This window comes from Macaca mulatta, chromosome 19 (genome assembly GCF_049350105.2).
Source record: "Macaca mulatta isolate MMU2019108-1 chromosome 19, T2T-MMU8v2.0, whole genome shotgun sequence".
NCBI classification, from domain to species: Eukaryota; Metazoa; Chordata; class Mammalia; order Primates; family Cercopithecidae; genus Macaca; species Macaca mulatta.
Genome location: NC_133424.1, coordinates 58,302,079 through 58,321,381, shown reverse-complemented (window position 1 = coordinate 58,321,381; position 19,303 = coordinate 58,302,079). Strand labels below are relative to the sequence as shown.

The window sequence follows — 19,303 nt, the reverse complement described above, 5'->3', positions numbered from 1 at the left end:
TGCAAACTTTCTAGCCCGTTCCCCGCCCCTCCTCCAGGCCAGACCCGCCCCCCCGCGGAGCCGGGAATTCCGAGGGGCGGAGCGCAGGCCGAGATGGGGAATGTGGGGGCCTGCAGAGGACCCTGGAGACGGAGGCGTGCAGAAGCTCAGTCTCGGGGCGGAGGCTTCGCGCCCTTAGCCCTCCTGGACGGCCCGTTACCTTCTGCATTGTCCCGATGGGGAAACTGAGGCCCTGAGCCAGAAGCACACGCTGGGGGGGAGGCAGAAAGCGCGGCCAGAGGCGGAGGGAAAACAAAGGGAGAATCACAGACAGACGGGAGGGGAACGGACACACACACGGGGACAGAGACCCGGGTCTCGCCTTCCCGGCGTGGGGCGCAGTCGGCCAGGGAGAAGATCGAGAACAGCGGGGAGTGGGGGCGAAAAGGGGGAACAGGCGGGGGAGGGGGCTGGGGAAAGCCCAAGGGAGGAAGAGAAGGAGGGAGGAACTTCCCAAAGTTGCAAAACATGGCTACCTTGCCTGCGGAGCCGAGCGCGGGGCCGGCGGCCGGGGGGGAGGCGGTGGCGGCGGCGGCGGCGGCGACCGAAGAGGAGGAGGAGGAAGCGCGCCAGCTCTTGCAGACTTTGCAGGCGGCCGAGGGTGAGGCGGCGGCGGCGGCCGGGGCCGGGGCGGGCGAAGCGGCTGCGGGAGCGGAGGGCCCGGGATCCCCGGGCGTCCCCGGGTCGCCCCCCGAGGCCGCTGCCGAACCGCCCACGGGCCTCCGCTTCTCGCCCGAGCAGGTGGCGTGCGTCTGCGAGGCGCTGCTCCAGGCGGGCCACGCCGGCCGCTTGAGCCGCTTCTTGGGCGCACTGCCCCCGGCCGAGCGCCTACGTGGCAGCGACCCGGTGCTGCGCGCGCGGGCCCTGGTGGCCTTCCAGCGGGGCGAGTACGCCGAGCTCTACCGGCTACTCGAGAGCCGCCCCTTCCCCGCCGCCCACCACGCCTTCCTGCAGGACCTCTACCTGCGCGCGCGCTACCATGAGGCCGAGCGGGCCCGCGGCCGCGCGCTGGGCGCAGTGGACAAGTATCGACTGCGCAAGAAGTTCCCGCTGCCCAAGACCATCTGGGACGGCGAGGAGACAGTCTACTGCTTCAAGGAGCGCTCCCGCGCCGCGCTCAAGGCCTGCTACCGCGGCAACCGCTACCCCACGCCGGACGAGAAGCGCCGCCTGGCCACGCTCACCGGCCTCTCGCTCACGCAGGTCAGCAACTGGTTCAAGAACCGGCGACAGCGCGACCGGACCGGGGCCGGAGGCGGCGCACCCTGCAAGAGGTGAGGGGCCTCGGGCGGCGCAAGTCCCGCTCTCCTGGGGACATCCCGTCCACCAGCCCTCCTTCCCCGTGCCTATTACTGGGGCCGGCGTGCCGAGGTCCTTGGACACCTCCCGCTCACAACCCCGGGCGCCCGCGGGGCGCGGGGACTAAGCGTGGACGGGACAGACACCCGCCCGGGCCCTCTCCCCGGCATCACTGCCCCGCGCGTCTTCTCTTCCAGCGGCTCCACTCCGAGCTCCTGCCCCAGTCCCATCGGTGTTGGGGAACCACACTGCGGGGCCACTAGAGGGGCTGCGGAAAGGGGATAGGGGCCTGTGGCCACCCTCAGCCCGCGTAGGGCCTGCTTCCCAGCCCTCTTTCTTCGCTGACCGTTACTCTTACCCACCCGCCCCCACACCCCTTCCGAGTCCCGACGGCGTGGTCCATCGTCTGCCTTTGTTGTGAAACGTGAACCTTCCCCAGCTCCGGTTTCCCTGTAACCCAAGCCCTTCCCCTCCCACCCTGAGCGCCGGCCTCTCCCTTCTCTGACGCCCCGCGGGGAGGGCACCGGGAACTGTGCTGGCGGCTGCTGCTCCCTCTCTCCAGGGCACTCGCCCTTTATACCCAACCAAGGAACTTTTAGGGCAACCTGGGAGCTCAGCCTCTGGGGACCCGAGGCTGAGGCAGGGGGAGAGCAAGGGCCTCTTCCCTTCCCAGCGCTTCTCTGCAGTGGTGTCCATGCAGGACTTGCAAAAGGCCCTGGGGTTTGGGGTGGTCTCAGAGAGGCTTCATAACGCCTGGAATGACCCACCGAAACTAGGGCCGGGAAAGGTGGGGGAGCAGCCGGCTGGCTCTGTGGGAGGCCCCACAGGCTAAGGGACCCCAGCTGACAGCCATTTCTCCTGCCAGCGAGTCTGATGGGAATCCCACCACTGAGGACGAGTCCAGCCGAAGTCCTGAGAACCTGGAGAGAGGGGTGGCCCCAGTGTCCGCCGAGGCCGCTGCCCAGGGCTCCATATTCCTGGCAGGGACCAGCCCGCCGGCGCCGTGCCCGGCCTCCTCCTCCATCCTGGTGAACGGGAGCTTCCTGGCGGCTAGCAGCTCCCCAGCAGTGCTTCTCAACGGGGGCCCCGTCATCATCAACGGCCTTGCCCTGGGCGAGGCCTCTAGCCTGGGCCCGCTGCTGCTCACTGGGGGCGGGGGTGCCCCTCCACCGCAGCCCAGCCCTCAGGGGGCCAGCGAGGCCAAGACCTCCCTGGTCCTGGACCCTCAGACAGGGGAGGTACGGCTGGAGGAGGCTCAGCCGGAGGCCCCTGAGACCAAAGGGGCCCAAGTGGCTGTTCCAGGACTAGCCCCTGGAGAGGAGGTCCAGGGACCCCTGGCCCAAGTGGTACCTGGCCCCCCGCCGGCTGCCACCTTTCCTCTTCCCCCGGGGCCAGTGCCTGCTGTGGCTGCCCCACAAGTGGTACCACTCTCCCCACCCCCAGGGTACCCCGCGGGCCTGAGCCCCACCTCCCCGCTATTGAACCTACCCCAGGTAGTGCCCACCTCGCAGGTGGTGACCCTGCCCCAGGCTGTGGGGCCCCTGCAGCTGTTGGCAGCCGGGCCAGGCAGCCCTGTGAAGGTGGCAGCTGCAGCAGGCCCTGCCAACGTGCACCTCATCAACTCCGGGGTGGGCGTGACTGCCCTGCAGCTGCCTTCGGCCACTGCCCCAGGTACCCCCATCTCCCTCTCTCAGGCCTGGGTGAGAGCCAGGGGAGGGGGTGCAGTCATCTCAGAGGGAGGAGCTGTCAGTGGGCTCCTGGGGGGCATCTCATCCCTGGCAAGTCTCAGTGCCCCGAGGACAAGGCCCACTGGAAGGCTCCTTCTGCCCGCCCTCTAGCCGCACAGTCTCTACCTCTGCGTGGCTTGGCGGGCTCTCCTGGCTCTCACCTGCGCTCGGTCCCTTTCTCCCCACAGGAAACTTCCTCCTGGCCAACCCTGTGTCTGGCAGCCCCATCGTGACGGGTGTGGCCGTGCAGCAGGGCAAGATCATCCTCACCGCCACCTTTCCCACCAGCATGCTCGTCTCCCAGGTCCTGCCGCCAGCTCCTGGCCTGGCCCTGCCCCTGAAGCCAGAGACAGCCATCTCCGTGCCCGAGGGAGGCCTCCCGGTGGCCCCCAGCCCTGCTCTCCCAGAGGCTCACGCCCTAGGCACCCTCTCTGCTCAGCAGCCACCCCCCGCCGCTGCCACCACCTCCGGCACCAGCCTGCCCTTCTCCCCTGACTCCCCTGGCCTCCTTCCCAACTTCCCAGCGCCCCCACCGGAGGGGCTGATGCTGTCACCCGCAGCTGTGCCTGTCTGGCCAGCAGGGCTGGAACTAAGCACAGGAACAGAGGGGCTGCTGGAAGCAGAAAAGGGGCTGGGGACACAGGCCCCCCACACCGTGCTGAGGCTGCCGGACCCCGACCCCGAGGGGCTGCTCCTGGGGGCCACTGCAGGGGGTGAAGTTGACGAGGGGTTAGAGGCTGAGGCCAAGGTTCTGACCCAGCTCCAGTCGGTGCCTGTGGAGGAGCCCTTGGAACTGTGACCCAGTACGGCCCTGTGGCCTTTCCCAACAATGGTGCTGAAGATGCAAGGACAGGAGTGGGAGGAGGGGCCCCGGAAACACGGTTGCTGAAGACCGCAGCCAGCACATCCTTCTGCCCGGGTGGCCTCTCCAAGCCCTGGTGGTGCTCGGGGTCGCGTCCCTGGCTGCCTCCTGTCCAGGTCTCCCTCCCCCTGTGGATGGGAAGCTTCTCTGTTACAGCCCTCCCCATGCTGTGTCCTACCATATACATGGGGGACCCAGGGTCCTGACTCAGGGGCCCTGCCGCCTCCACTTGGTACTAGCTGTGAGTGGAACACCCTGCCCCAGGGCCGGACTTCCAGCCCCCAGAGCCCTCTCCCAGTCACTCCCTGAAACACTATTAATAGCTCTGCTGATAGCTGGTGTTGTCACAACTGTCTGGAATCCAAAAGCGGAGGACAGGCAGCCCCGTGCCCCCAAGACTGGAGACCCTCCCCAGCGTGGCATTTCCTGCCGGGGGCGGGAGGGGGCAGCTGTGGGGAGGCGGGGGTCTTCCCCCACCAGCTCTCCTGGACTCAAGCCCTTGTCCTCATATCCGGCCCAGACCAAAGATTCCCTCATTCCTGGGGGCAGCCCTGCCACTGTGTCTCCTTTGTATCCTAAATCTTTATTTTTCTAGGATATGTTATGCCTCCATTTTCAATTAAAATAAAATTACCGGACTACACCACCACCAGGGGTGTGGGGTGCCTTCCAGGGGCGGTCCAGAGGAGCTCGGAACACACCCGGCCTTCCCACTGCTGCCTCCCGAGGGGGAAGAGGGGTTTGCGTTCAGATGCACGGGGTGGCTGGGGAGGGGGTGGCAATGAGGCCTCTTGCAAGCCACAGGCCTCCAGATGAGGGTGGAAGGAGCACCCCAGTGGGGCAGCAAGGGGATGCGGGAGGGCCTGCCCTTGTCTCTCTTGCTGGTAACAAAGGTTCCACTTGCTTTATTTTATTTAAAACAATAAATAGTCTAAAAATAGAACAGGAGAGGGAGGAGTAGGGTGAGGTGAGCATGAACAGGGTTGCAACTGTGTGGCTCGGGTGGGGACGGGAAGGGGAGAGGGGTGGGTAAACTTCACCTTCCAACACCCCGCATTTCATTTTGGGTTTCCTTCCTAAGCCTGGGGGAGAATCGAGGCAGCTGCGGGCGACTGGTGCTCCAGGCAAACGTGCTCAGCAGTTGGGGCCAATCAGTGCCCCCCTCCGCAGTCCCATGGTACCTGCATTCTCAGGGGCTGGAGGCCCAGGAGGGACAAGTTCATTGATGGGTCCTGGCTTCCAGCAAGAGCTGTGGTTGCCATGAGGGGTGAGGGGAGCGAGGTGAGGGGCCGCCCTTTCTCACTGGATGTGCGGGGGCAGCGGCAAGGCCTTCTCGGCCAGCAGCTGGTAGAAGGGCTTGGGCGTCTCCCAGTCCTCAGCCTCGCTGCTGGAGCCATCCTGCTTCACGATGCGGTTGTGCTGGCGGCTGAACCTGCGAGCCTTGGTGCTGGGGAGACGGCGGCAGGACGGCCCAGCTTCCTCACTCGCCTCCCGGGCATCCCTGTCCCACCCCCAATCCTGTGGCCCCCACAGTGGCCTGGGCCACCGTTTTAGCCTCTACTGGGCGAGCCTTGGGGCCACCAAGTCCTTGTCTGTAAAATGGGACTCAGCCAAGGGCTCTGGGATGTGTTCAAAGTCAGGAGCCAGGGCAGGTGGCAGCTCCTTGAAAGTGGAGGGGACAGGGTTTGGGGGAGTCGAGGTGGCCAAGTGACAGAAAAATCAGACCACACCCCAAGAAACTCATGTGGCAGAGACGCAAAGGAATTGAGGCTGGGGGTCCTTGTCCGGGCTCAGCTGTTCCCCAGCTTAATTGTGGTATGCACCCCTACACCTGTGTCACTCCCAAGGGTTTCATAAGAAGGGGCAACACGCAAATTCCTCGGCCCAGTCTCCCATGCCATGACACCCAAGGCTCCAGAGACAGAGCAGGTTCCAGGGCAGGGAGGCCCTTCTAGCCCCCACCCACAGCTCGGGGCCGGGGCCTCTCACCAGTATGGCCTCCGCTCCTGCTGGGTCATCACCCGCCACAGCTGGGCCAGCTCCTTGGTGGCAGCTGTAGAAGCGGTTCCAGGACAGGATCTGGGACAGGAAGAAGGAGGAGGTAAGGAGAGGCCTGCAGGACACCCTGACTGAGAACTCAGACCCTTCCTAGACTCGTGGGTCTACAAGGCCTCCAAGACCACCCTCGGGAGCTGAGGATGCAGACGGAGCTGGACTCAGTGGCTGTTCACAAGGGGGCATCCGGCATCCCAGGAGCGTGCAGGGGACCTGTGGCCACCGCTCCTAGCCCCCACATCTGGATCTTCCTGTAAAGGAAGATCTTCTCTTCTGTGGCTTCTCCTCTGTGGCTTGGGGGGCCTCCCCATCCCCTGGCTCCAGGCCTGACAGTGACTGGTTCCGGATTGGCACGAGATCTACCAAAGTCAGTCCCAAGGACTTTGCTTAAAACCTCAGAGACCTCTGCTCCCCCCGGGGTCGCTTGGGTGGGGGACGGGACCCGAGCCTGCGCCTCCTGGGGTGACCCCGCCTGCCAGAAAATGAAGCCAGCACAGAAGACAGCGGAACTGAGCGAAAAGGACAAAGATTCCAGACAGCCTGTGTGAGCCCTGAAACCAACTACATCTCAAGGCAATCTATACCTGCCCTTGTTTTCTAGGTTATATAAGTCAATTCATTTCCTTTTCTTGCTGGGCCTGAGGCTCACACGTGTAATCCCAGCAATTTGAGAGGCCAAGGCAGGTAGATCACTTGCAGGTTTTGAACTCCTGGCCTCAGATGATCCGCCCACCTCAGCCTCCGAGAGTGCTGGGATTATAGGCATGAGCCACTGCGCCTGGCCTATTTGTTTTTGAACAAAGTCTCGCTACCAGGAACGCAGGTGAGGCGTTCGAGACCAGCCTGGCCAACATGGTGAAACCCTGTCTCTACTAAAAATACAAACATTAGCCAGGAGTGGTGGCACGCCTGTAATCCCAGCTACTCAGGAGGCTGAGGCAGGAGAATCTAGGAGGCAGAGGTTGCAGTGATTTGAGCCCGGGAGGCAGACATTGCAGTGAGCCGTGATTGTGCCACTGCACTACAGCCTGGGCGACAGAGTGAGATTCCATCCCCTCCCCACCCCCCAAAAAAAGTCCTTTTTTCTGAAGGCTAAAGTCTGAATTGGATTTCAGCGCTGACAATGGATGGACCCTGTCCAATACAATGGGGCCGGGTTCAATTCTGGGGAAGAACTGTGGTCCAGGAAGAGTTTGTGGGGTCTGGGATGGGGAGAAAGTGTCAGACAGCTGTGAGGAGCGGCATGGCCAGGCTACGGGCAGAGAACGAAGCCAGGGCCTTCCCCAGGGCCAAAGACGGACCCCCTACCCACCGGATGTACTGCTTCCGGTTCATCCTGCAGAACATGATGAAGCCATTGACACACTTCTTCTTCATCTGGGGTGGGCAGGGGCCTTTCTTCTTCTCCTTGGGCTTCACGGGGGCTCTGGCTGCTTGGCCCTTCCTGGCCTTTTTCTCGGCTGCTGGCAGGGGTGAGGTCGGCCGGGTGGGGGTCCATGTGGTGTCTTCGTCCTCTTCGCTGGAGCCCGGCATGCCCGCAGGGTTGGCCTGCATATCCTGGGGGAGGGAGAGGGTGGTGAGAGAGGAAGGAGGCCCAGCTGGCCCTGGCGTGTGGCCGTGTCTCTCACCTCTCGCTGCTTCCACAGGGGCTCTGAGTCGCTGTCCTCCGAGCTGGAGCTAGAGCTGGAGCTAGAGCTGGAGCTGGAGCTAGAGTTGGATGGCACCTTGCTGTTCCCGCTCAGTGAGAGGTAGCAGTGGTCCAGCGAGACTGAGGACCGGTGCAGGCTGTGGGACTCAGGAGGGTCTTTGGGGGCCTTGGAGGCTGTGTCCTGGGGCATGACGAGGGAGAAAGATGGGAGGGGAGACAAGTGGTGCCCCTTCATCCCCCCAATACTGCTTTTCTAGGACGTAACATGAGCATTAGCAGCAGCTCAGATTGGCAGGGTGTGGTGGCTCATGCCTGTAACCCCAACACTCTGGGAGGCTGAGGCAGGAGGACGGCAGGGCCAGGAGTTACAGACCAGCCTGGGCAACATAGAAAGACCTCGTTCTACAAAAAATAAGAAAAAAAAAGGCCAGGCACAGAGGCTCATGCCTGTAATCCCCACACTTTCGGAGGCTGAGGCGGGCGAATCACCTGAGGTCAGGAATGCAAAACCAGCCTGGCTAACAGGGCGAAACTCTGTCTAAAAATACTAAAAAATTCGCCAGGTGTGGTAGTGGACGCCTGTAGTCCCAGCTACTCTGGAGGCTGAGGCACGAGAATCGCTTAAATCCAGGAGGCGGAGGCTGCCGTGAGCTGAGATCGCACTACTGCCCTCCAGCCTGGGCAACACAGTGAGACTCTGTCTCAAAAAAAAAAAAGAAATTAAATTAAGTTAAATTTTAAAATAAGTTAAAAAAAAAAAAAAAAACAGCTGGGCATGGTGGTGCATGCCTGTATTCGCAGCTACCTGGGAACCTGCAGCGGGAGGGTCATTTGAGCCCAGGAGTTCAAGGCACTGATCTATGATGGTGACACTGCACTCCAGCCAGCCTGGGCAACAAAGCAAGACCCTGTCTTTCTCTCTTTCTTTTTTTTTTTTTGAGACGGAGTCTCGCTCTGTCGCCCAGGCTGGAGTGCAGTGGCGCGATCTCGGCTCACTGCAAGCTCCGCCTCCCGGGTTCACGCCATTTTCCTGCCTCAGCCTCCCGAGTAGCTGGGACTACAGGCGCCCACAACTGCGCCCGGCTAATTTTTTGTATTTTTAGTAGAGACGGGGTTTCACCGTGGTCTCGATCTCCTGACCTTGTGATCCGCCCGCCTCGGCCTCCCAAAGTGCTGGGATTACAGGCGTGAGCCACCGCGCCCGGCCTGTTTCTCTCTTTCTCTCTCTCTTTCTTTTTCTCTCTCTCTTTCTTTTTTTTTTTTTTTTTTTTTTTTTGAGATGGAGTCTTGCTCTTGTCCCTCAGGCTGGAGTGCAATGGTGTGATCTCAGTTCACTGCAACCTCTGCCTCCCACGTTCAAGCAATTCTCCTGTCTTGGCCTCCTGTGTGGCTGGGGTTCCAAGTGCATGCCACCATGCCCAGCTAATTTTTGTATTTTTAGTAGAGATAGGGTTTCATCATATTGGTCAGGCTAGTCTCAAACTCCTGACCTCAGGTGATCTGCCCACCTCAGCCTCCCAAAGTGCTGGAATTACAGGCATGAGCCACCACGCCCAGCCACGCCCTGCTATTTTTTTTTTTTTTCTTTTTTTTTTAGACTAGGTTTCGCTCTTGTTACCCAGGCTGCAGTGCAATGGTGCCATCTCGGCTCACTGCAACCTCCGCCTCCCAGGTTCAAGCGATTCCCCTGCCTCAGCCTCCTGAGTAGCTGGGATTACAGGCATGTACCACCACACCCGGCTAATTTTGTATTTTTAGTAGAGATGGTATTTCACCATGATGGCCAGACTTATCTCCAACTCCTGACCTCAGGTGATATGCCCTCCTCGGCCTCCCAAAATGCTGGGATTATAGGCGTGAGCCACCGTACCCGGACAATTTTTGTTTTTGTTTTTGTTTTTTTTGGAGACTGAGTCTCACTCTGTCGCCCAGGCTGGAGTGCAGTGGCTGGATCTCGGCTCACTGCAAGCTCCGCCTCCTGGGTTCATGCCATTCTCCTGCCTCAGCCTCCCGAGTAACTGGGACTACAGGCACCCGCTGCCTCGCCCGGCTAGTTTTTTGTATTTTTTTAGTACAGACGGGGTTTCCCCGTGTTATGGTCTCGATCTCCTGACCTCGTGATCTGCCCATCTTGGCCTCCCAAAGTGCTGGGATTACAGGCTTGAGCCACCGCGCCTGGCCAAGTTTTGTATTTTTAGTAGAGATGGGGTTTCCCCATGTTGACCAGGCTGGTCTCGAACTCCTGACCTCAGGTGATCCACCCGCCTCAGCCTCTCAAAGTGCTGGGATTACAGGTGTGAGCCACTATGCCCAGCCTAGTCTTTTGATTTCAGTTTCCTCATCTGTAAAATGGGGCCACAGGAGACCCTGCTTCGTATAGTAGTTGTAAAATGATGTGGGAAGCTGGGTGCGGTAGCTCACACCTGTAATCCCAGCACTCTGGGAGGCCGAGGTGGGCAGATCACTTGAAGTCAGGAGTTGGAGACCAGCCTGGCCAACATGGTGAAACCCCATCTCTACTAAAAATACAAAAATTAGCTGGGTGTGGTGGCAAGTGCCTGTAATCCCAGCTACTCAGGAAGCTGAGGCAGAACCGTTTGAACCCGGGAAGTGGAGGTTGCAGTGAGCCGAGATCACGCCACTGCACCCCAGCCTGGGCAACAACAGGGAATCTCAGTCTCAAAATAAATAAATAAATAAATAAGTAAAATTAAATAGTTGTTTTTTTTTTTCTATGCATACCTGGCAGCTTTTATCCTTTTTATCCAATTCATTCCACGTGCCCAGCACAGAGCCAGCATCTGGTGGCCACTGGCAGGTGCACAAAGGGTGGGGGGTTTTTAAGGATGAGGAGAAGCATGAGTGGAAGGAGAGATGGGTAGATGGCGGCTGAAAAAAGGGTGAGGGAGCGGATGAGTGAATGAAGCCGTGAGTGACGTGTGTGGAAAGACAGATGGATGTATCTGTAGACAGAGGGGCAGAGGATGTCTACCTTCTCCAGTGGGGCCTCCTGCGTGTAGGCTGAAGGTGAAGACTCCAGATCTAAGCACACTTCTTCAAAGAAAGCTGCCAGGGAGGGAGACCAGAGGGGCTGCCAGAGCAGAAATGCTTCTCCCACACCGCCAAGCTTCGGCCACGCTGTCCCTGCTAGCTGGAGTCCCTGTCTCTGGCGTTTTCCTTCAGGATCTCCCACCCTGTTTCCAAATCCCACTCACAGCCCACTCCCCTGGGTCACTTCCAACACACAAAGTGAGCCCAAGTCCTGCTATGGGCTTCTAAAGCCACACACGCACCACACCAGCCTGTGGCTGCTCCCCCACTAGGCTGTGGGCTCCTTGAGGCAGGGCCAGGGCAGGATTTACCCTGGGCACCCAGGACGGCCCCATGCAGGCCTGGCGGCCGTATGTTTCCCGAATGAACTAAGCATCAGGGCCAGGCCCGGGCCTCACCTTGGGTCAGGTACTCTGTGCCATCCTCCAAGATCTCGTCTGGCAGCAGTTTCCCTGGGGAGCTGAAAAGGCTAGGGCTGAGCCCGAGGATCTCACTTGGGTGGCCTGTTCCACTCCAGACATCAATCTGGGGAGGCCCCAGGGACAGTGGGCTCCCTGGAAAGGAAACAGCAGACTCAGGGGTGTGGCCAGAGATCACCCTCTCCCCTAGCACAGCAGCTGGCGTTGAGGAGATAGTGCCTGATGCTTCGGAAAGCGAATCTCAGTTTCTCATTTTGAATTCTTTTTTTTTTTTTTTTTTGAGACGGAGTCTTGCTCTGTCACCCAGGCTGGAGTGCAGTGGCCGGATCTCAGCTCACTGCAAGCTCTGCCTCCCGGGTTTACGCCATTCTCCAGCCTCAGCCTCCTGAGTAGCTGGGACCACAGGCGCCTGCCACCTACGCCCAGCTAGTTTTTTGTATTTTTTAGTAGAGACGGGGTTTCACCGTGTTAGCCAGGATGATCTCGATCTCCTGACCTCGTGATCCGCCCGTCTCGGCCTCCCAAAGTGCTGGGATTACAGGCTTGAGCCACCGCGCCCGGCCCATTTTGAATTCTTGATTGGAGAAATGAAGAGGCAGCTGGGCACGATGGCTCACGCCTGTAATCCCAGCACTTTGGGAGGCCAAGGCAGGTGGATCACTTGAGGTCAGAAATCGAAGACCAGCCTGGCTAACATGGTGAAACCCTGTCTCTACTAAAAAATACAAAACTTAGCTGGGGGTAGTGGCATGTGCCTGTAGTCCCAGTTACTCAGGAGGCTGAGGCGGGAGAATTGCCTTAACCTGGGAGCAGAGGTTGCAGTGAGCCGAGATCGTGCCACTGCACTCCAGCCTGGGTGACAGAGTGAGACCCTTTCTCAACATTAAAAAAAAAAAAGAAGAAGAAGAAGAAATGAAGCGAAGTGACGTTTGGCATTATGTCAGGGATGGCCAAAAAAAAAGAAAAATCAATATCATAATGTACAAAATCCCATAGGCTGATTATAACTACCTGCAGCTCTACAATAAGAAAGATTCTGAGGTCAGGTGTGGTGGCTCATGCCTGTAATCCCAGCGCTTTGGGAGGCTGAGGCACGTGGATCACTTGAGGTCAGGAGTTCAAGATCAGCCTGGACAACATAGTGAAATCCTATCTCTACTAAAAATATAAAAATTTGCTGGGTGTGGTGGTGCACACCTGTAATGCCAGCTACTCAAAGGCTGACACAGAATCACTTGAACCTGGGAGGTAGAGGTTGTGGTGAGCCGAGATAACGCCATTGCATTCCAGCCTGGGTGACAAGAGCAAAACTCTGTCTCAAAAAAAAAAAAAAAAATGGATTCTGAGGTCGAGAGCAGTGGCATGTGGCTGTAATCCCAGCTCTCTGAGAAGCTGAGGCAGGACAATCTGTCGAGTCCAGGAACTGGAGGCCTCAGTGAGCTGTGATTGTGCCACTGCACTCCAGCCTCAGGGTGAGAACTTGTCTCAAAAGAAAAAACAAAACAAAAACACAAAAAGAGGTCGGAGGGGTGGCTCACACCTGTAATCCCAGCACTTTGGGAGGCTGAGGCGGGTGGATCACCTTGGGTCAGGAGTATGAGACCAGCCTGGCCAACATGGTGAAACCCCATCTCTACTAAAAATACAGAAATTAGCCAGGCATGGTGGTGGGCACCTGTAATCCCTGCTACTTGGGAGGCTGAGGCAGGAGACAGAGGTTGAAGTGAGCTGAGATTGCGCCACTGCACTCCAGCCTGGATGACAGAGTGAAACCCTATCTCAAAAAATAAAACAAACAAACCAAAAAGACCCAGAACGATTCTGAGGCAGTGTCTGGGCTCAAGGAAAGAGTGGTGATTGATTAGCAATGTCTGCCATGGCAGCGGTGGTGGACAGATGGCAGGTACACTGCATGTTTGCCTTCCCTGTGCTTAGGGGATCTCTATTCCCTTTCCTGCCTACCCTCTTCCATAGAAATCCTCAGACTGGAAGTATGGGAAGGCCCACACCAGCCTACAAGGAGGAAAGACAGAGTTGCAGTCACCTTGGGGGCTGTTCTCTGGGGTCCAGGCAGGAAGCCAAGGGTCAGCATCTAGGGACCCTTTGTCCACATCCTCGCTGGAATCATAGAACACCAGCTTCTGCCTGCAAGAGATGGAGTTTCAGAGTCAGACACACAGGCCCCGGGCTGGAAACTGCTATAGGGCCCTTTGGCGCTCTGCACTGGCCCCTGGGGGAGTGCTGGGGGCATAAAGCTCAGTCAGTTGAGACTCCCATCCTCAGAGAGCTTACAGTCTCATGAGGAGAGCCCAGCCCGTAAGCAGGCGCTGCAGACGACAGGGCAGTGCTGTGACCGAGGGCATTGGAGGATGAGCCAGTGGAGGGCAGTGGGCTCAGCCTGAGGGATGGGTGGTTTTCCAGGGGCACAGGGAAGCAGGCTATCCAGGAAGAAGTACTGGAATGTGAGAAGCTCAGAGGGGCTGGCGCAGGGCTCCTGGGGAATGGTGAATGTGTGGCGGTGTGAAGTGTGAGTCATGGGTGAAGGGCAGGAGAGAGGGCTGACGAGGTGAGTTGGGGGCCACTAAAAGTCTCACAGGCCAGGTAAAATATCGGGGCTGGGCGCAGTGGCCCATACCTGTAATCCCAGCACTTTGGGAGGCTGAGGTGGGAGGATTGCTTGAGCCCAGGAGTTCAAGACCAGCCTAGGCAACATAAGGGGACCTTATTTCTACAAAAAATAAACATAAAAAAAATTAGCTGGGTGTGGTGGTGTGTGCCTGTGGTCCCAGCTACTCAGGAAGCTGAGGCAGGAGGATGTCTTGAGCCCTGAAGGTTGAGGCTGCAGTGACCTATGATTGCGCTACTGGTCTCCAGCCTGAGCGACAGAGTGAGACCCTGTCTTAAAAAAAAAAAAAAAAAAAAGATACTGGACTCTATGCTGCAGGCACTGAGGAAAGGCTTTAAGCCTCAACCTCCATGGTCAAGGTCTCTGTGTTGGAAAAGCCATGTGGTCCATGAGGATGAGATGGAGGGGAGACAGAGGAGGCAGAGAGACTGGTGAGGAAGCTGTGACCATGTCCAGGAAATGGGAAGTCAGGCTTTCCTGCGAGCTCACAGTGGCAGGCACAAAGCTGGGCCCCCACTGGTGCTCAAGGGGCACCCGCAGAGGACACACCTCGGCCTCTCTTCCCACTACCCGTCACCCACGCCAGACCAAACGCCTCAGCGCCGCAGTCAGTGCCCTGGGGACTCTCTTACCTGGGATAGGGCTGGGTCTTGTTGAGAAAATGGATCCTCGCCACATCTTCCTGGGCCAGGAGCGCAGGGAAAGGCACGTCATCCTGGACACTGCCCTGGCACCAGCAGCCTAAGGGGCAGATCAGGGTGAGCATGCCTGGGGACTGAGCCAAATTCCAGGAAGCCCAGACGCAGGGGACAAAGGGGTGCCAGCTTCTGCCACACACCCTCTCACTCCCCAATCCTAGTCCAAACCTCAGGATGCAGGGCATCGCATCGGTGTGAGGCTGAGGGGTGCCCCAAATCACCCCTGGGTTTTTTGAATCCCACATCCCTATCAGAAGCTGTAATGGGGGCCGGGCACAGTGGCTCACGCCTGTAACCCCTGCACTTTGGGAGGCCGAGGCGGGTGGACCACGAAGTCAGGCGTTCAAGACCAGCCTGGCCAAGATGGTGAAACCCCGTCTGTACTAAAAATACAAAAATTAAGGCTGGGTGCAGTGGCTCACGCCTGTAATCCCAGCACTTTGGGAGGCCAAGGCGGGCAGATCACGAAGTCAGGAGTTCAAGACCATCCTGGCTAACACGGTGAAACCCCATCTGTACTAAAAAAAACAAAAAAAATTAGCTGGCCATGGTGGCATGCGCCTGCAGTCCCAGCTACTCAAGAGTCTAAGGCAGGAGAATCACTTGAACCCAGGATAAGGAGGTTGCAGTGAGCTGAGATTGTGTCACTGTACTCCAGCCTCGGCGACAGAGTGAGACTCCGTCTCAAAAAAAACCAAAAAAACAAACAAACAAACAAAAAACAGAAATTAGCCAGGCATGGGGGCAGGCGCCTGTCCCAGCTACTCATGAGACTGAGGCAGAAGAATCGCTTGAATCCAGGAGGCAGAGGTTGCAGTGAGCCGAGATCATGCCACTGCACTCCAGCCTGGGCGACAGAGCAAGATTCCATCTCAAAAAAAAAAAAAAAAAGAAAAAAGAAAAGGCTGAATGAACAAATAGAGGAACGAGATGACTTGAAGCCTCAAAGCCTCGAGCTCCGAACTCCCTCCCTCTCGCCTAGCTCTCTGCTTGAACACATCACCACACCTTTTCCAAACCAGCGCAGTGACTGGGGTACAGGAGAGCCCAGTGAGGCCTGAGGTGGAGGCCCTGCCCTCCTCCCCGGTTCTGTGATGGGAAACCCACACAAGACGATGCTGATCTCGTCCCACCCTTACAGCCACGACACAGCCTGCGATGAAGACCACCAGAGCAAGGCCACAAGCTTGAGAAGTGAGACGCGGTGTTTCCTATTCACTGCTGCAGCCCTCACTACTGGTACTGTGTCTGGTACACAGCAGGTGCCCCCAAAGTGGCATCTCAATGAAAGAGTAAGTTCAGAGTGAGGAAAGAGACCCACTCGAGATGCCACAGTGGATGGTGTCCTCGGCCAGATCCAGCAGCGTCAGTTGGGACTGTCCTCCTTTTCTATCAGCTGGAGGCGAGGATGATGCAGGCCTCGGGTGACCACAGGAGTCGGGGCACCTTGGAGGGGTGGTGGTCCCCGCTGTGCTGCTTCCTTTCTGGTCTGGGGATGGGGTCACCAGCTTCTCAGGCTTGCTCAGGGCCAGGGAGCGGCGAGGCTTCGGGGTCCGAGTCTGGCTTTCTGGGGGAGCAGAGGTTCAGGTGTTAGAGGGGCCTGGGGGTCACCTGCCTGTCACCAGAATAGGGTTCAGGTGGGAAATGTCCGTGTCTGTGTCAAAGCTATGCCTGGCCCGGTATGGGTATGCCCAGATCCTCAATCACAGGCCCCTTTGTTCAACCCCTGTCCACGTGTGAGAATCATCTTGTGATCTTTAAAAAACACCAGGCAGGGTGGGTGCGGTGGCTCACGCCTGTAATCCCAGCACTTTGGGAGGCCGAGACAGGCAAATCACAAGGTCAGGAGATTGATACCATCCTGGCTAACGTGGTGAAACCCCGCCTCTACTAAAACAGAAAAAATTAGCTGGGTGTGGTAGTGGGCACCTGTAGTCCCAGCTACTGGGGAGGTTGAGGCAGGAGAATGGTGTGAACCCAGGAGGCAGAGCTTGCAGTGAGCCGCGAGCGCCACTGCACTCCAGCCTGGGCGACAGAGCGAGACTCTGTCTCAAAAAAAAAAAAAAAAACAAAACACTGACCAGGAGCAGTAGCTCACGCCTGTAATCCCAGCGCTTTGGGAGGCCAAGGCAGGCAGATTACTTGAGGTCAGGAGCTCAGGACCAGCCTGGCCAACATGGTGAAACCCTGTCTCTACTAAAAATACAAAAATTAGCTGAGCATGGCAGCAGGTGCCTGTAATCCCAGCTACTTGGGAGGCTGAGGCAGGAGAATAGCTTCAACTTGGGAGGCAGAGGGGGCAGTGAGCCGAGTGCGCCACTGCACTCCGGCCTGGTGGACAGAGCGAGACTCTGTCTCAAAAAAAAAAAAAGAAAAAAATACTGATTCCCAGGTTCTGCCATAGACCAGTGAACCCCAAATTTCTGGGTGTGAAGCCTCAGTGTTAATACAAGGAGGAGTTGGGAGTTGAACCCAGGCATAGGGTGCTGAGAAGGCCCCCAGAGTAAGGACATCCCTGGAGAAGGAGCCCTGCTCCTGGATGACCTGGGCTTCTGGTTCCGCCTCCAGTGACAGCTTGTACCTGATGCCTGGGTCAGCTTCTTCTTCCGAGGCCTCTGGCACGCCCCCTGGAGACGGGACTTCTGAGAGCTTGGGGAGCTGGAGGGGGTAGAGTGTCTCCTCCGCCTAGCTGGGCCCCAGGCTGGATTCTGACTCAGCCCTGCAGGGATGGAGAGGGAAACAGGTCAGATCCCGCACTCTATCTGCACCCAGCCGGCAGTTCCTGTCTTCTAGACAATGCTCCTCAGTCCCGGGTCAGGGTGGGACCCCAGGCTGACTTTACAGTGTGAAAACTGAGGGCTTATCCAAGGCCGCTCAGTCAGGACTGTGAAAGTAGAGGGTGAGAACTCAGGTTTCTTCAGGGCTGTTTTGGGCCTTGGCCCAGGGGGAGAACGGAATCAACACTTCCCCAGACTGGGCACCTTGAAGATGCTTCGCTTCACCCTCTCCCCGCCCACACCAGCTTCTCCTCCAGCCTTCCTCAACACAGTGAGGGTCCCTACCCAACTCCCCCACTGGGGCCTTTCCCTCTGGCCTCTTGATTCTTCCTCGTTAACATCTCCTAGGTTTACTCACTTCTATCCACATTCTCAGCTACAGAGCTCGCTTGGGCCTAATTGTCCCCTGTCTAGATCACTCCGAACAGTGTCTTTCCTCATCTCCCTGACTCCAGTCTCTCACTTCATGACCTGTCCTCTACACTACATGTTAGGGACAAAAATTAGCTGGGTGTGGTGGCGGGTGCCTGTAATCCCAGTTACTCGGGAGGCCGAGGCAGGAGAATCGCTTGAACCCAGGTGGTGGAGCTTGCAGTGAGCCGAAATTACGCCACTTCACTTCAGCCTGGGCAAAGGAGCGAGACTCTGCCTAAAAAAAAAAAAGAATAAAAAGAAACTATCTGAGTAAGAGTTTGCAGGCATGAGAAGACACATGCGGGGCGTCTGCGGATGGCAAGTCACTGGGTGTGATTGGAGGTCTGCATGGCATGGAGATGATGTGTGTGGGTCTGAGCCAGGTCCTGACTCAGGTTCATCTCTGTGACCTTAACCTCTCTGGGCTTCAGTTTCATCACCTGCAAAACGGGGCCACACTAGCTTCTCCCTTCTGTATTTGTCCTGCGGATTAAATGTGAGTTAATACATAGAAATAAGTCAGACTTGGTGACCCACTCCTATAATCCCAGCACTTTGGGAGGCCAAGGCGGGAGGATCGCTTGAACCCAGGAGTTTAAGACCAGCTTGGACAACATAGTGAGACTCTGTCTCTACAAAAAAAAACAAACAAAAATATTAGCCAGAGACAGGCATGATGGCTCACATCTGTCATCTCAGCACTTTAGGAGGCTGAGATGGGTAGATCACTTAAGGTGAGACCAGCCTGGCAACCACGGCAAACTCTCGTCTCTACTAAAAATATAAAAATTAGCTGGGTGTGATGGCATGCGCCTCTAGTCCCAGTTACAGCTAGAGAGAGACTCCATCTCAAAAAAAAAAAAAAATTATCTGGATGTTGGTGGCACGTGCCTGTAAGTACAACCTACTTAGAAGTCTGAGGCAGGAGGATTGCTTGACCCCTGGAGTTTGAGTCCTGGGAGTTTGAGGTTGCAGTGAGCCATGATCATGCCACTGCATTCTAGCCTGGGTGACAGAGTGAGACCCTGTCTCAAAAAAAAAAAAAAAAAAAAAAGAGGCCAGGAGCGGTGGCTCACGGCTGTAATCCAAGCACTTTGAGAGGCCGAGGTGGGTGGATCACCAGAGGTCAGCAGTTCGAGACCAGCCTGGCCAGTATGGCAAAACACCGTCTCTACTAAAAATACAAAAAAATTAGCCAGACATGGTGGTGGGTGCCTGTAATCCCAGCTACTTGGGAGGCTGAAGCAGGAGAATCGCTTGAATCAGGGAGACAGAGGTTGCGCTGAGCCGAGATCGTGCCACTGCACTCCAGCCTGGGCAACAAGAGTTAAACTCCGCCTCAAAAAAATGAAAAAAACATACCACAGCACCAGGAATACACCAGTCCCGGAAGGCTAGATGTGCTGGGTGCTGTCACTGTTACTGTAGTGTAAAATATACTTGTAGAGGCCTGGGAGGCAGAGGTTGCAGTGAGCCGAGATTGTGCCACTGCACTCCAGCCTGGGCGACAGAGAGAGACTTCGTCTCAAAAAAATAAATAAATAAAAATGAATAAATAAGCCTGGCCAACATGGCGAAACCCCATCTCTACTAAAAATACAAAAATTAGCCGGGTGTGGTGACGCATGCCTGTGGTCCCAGCTACTTGGAAGGCCGAGTCAAGAGAATCGCTTGAACCCAGGAGGCAG

The 19,303-nt window shown here is 57.4% G+C and overlaps 2 protein-coding genes across 2 annotated transcripts in view; one reads left to right on the top strand and one right to left on the bottom strand.

Annotated features, from left to right (window-relative positions):
- The first annotated feature begins 429 nt into the window (after positions 1–429).
- SIX5 (SIX homeobox 5) lies at positions 430–4,557 on the top strand. The gene is given in 3 exon segments (NM_001265752.1): positions 430–1,313; positions 2,204–3,009; positions 3,254–4,557. Coding segments are annotated over 3 exon segments (2,223 nt in total). The 5' UTR covers positions 430–507; the 3' UTR covers positions 3,865–4,557.
- A 350-nt stretch (positions 4,558–4,907) lies between these two features.
- MEIOSIN (meiosis initiator) overlaps positions 4,908–19,303 on the bottom strand; it is a 37,433-nt gene continuing 23,037 nt past the window's right edge. The window contains exons 5-14 of the mRNA XM_015124291.3: positions 17,006–17,143; positions 15,746–15,991; positions 14,359–14,467; positions 13,145–13,245; positions 11,080–11,235; positions 10,623–10,696; positions 7,611–7,811; positions 7,295–7,539; positions 5,917–6,006; positions 4,908–5,374 (exon numbers count right to left, since the gene is read on the bottom strand). Of these exons, the coding sequence (XP_014979777.3) occupies positions 5,227–5,374; positions 5,917–6,006; positions 7,295–7,539; positions 7,611–7,811; positions 10,623–10,696; positions 11,080–11,235; positions 13,145–13,245; positions 14,359–14,467; positions 15,746–15,991; positions 17,006–17,143 (1,508 nt within the window). The 3' untranslated portion in view covers positions 4,908–5,226. The remainder of the gene's footprint in view (positions 5,375–5,916; positions 6,007–7,294; positions 7,540–7,610; positions 7,812–10,622; positions 10,697–11,079; positions 11,236–13,144; positions 13,246–14,358; positions 14,468–15,745; positions 15,992–17,005; positions 17,144–19,303) is intronic.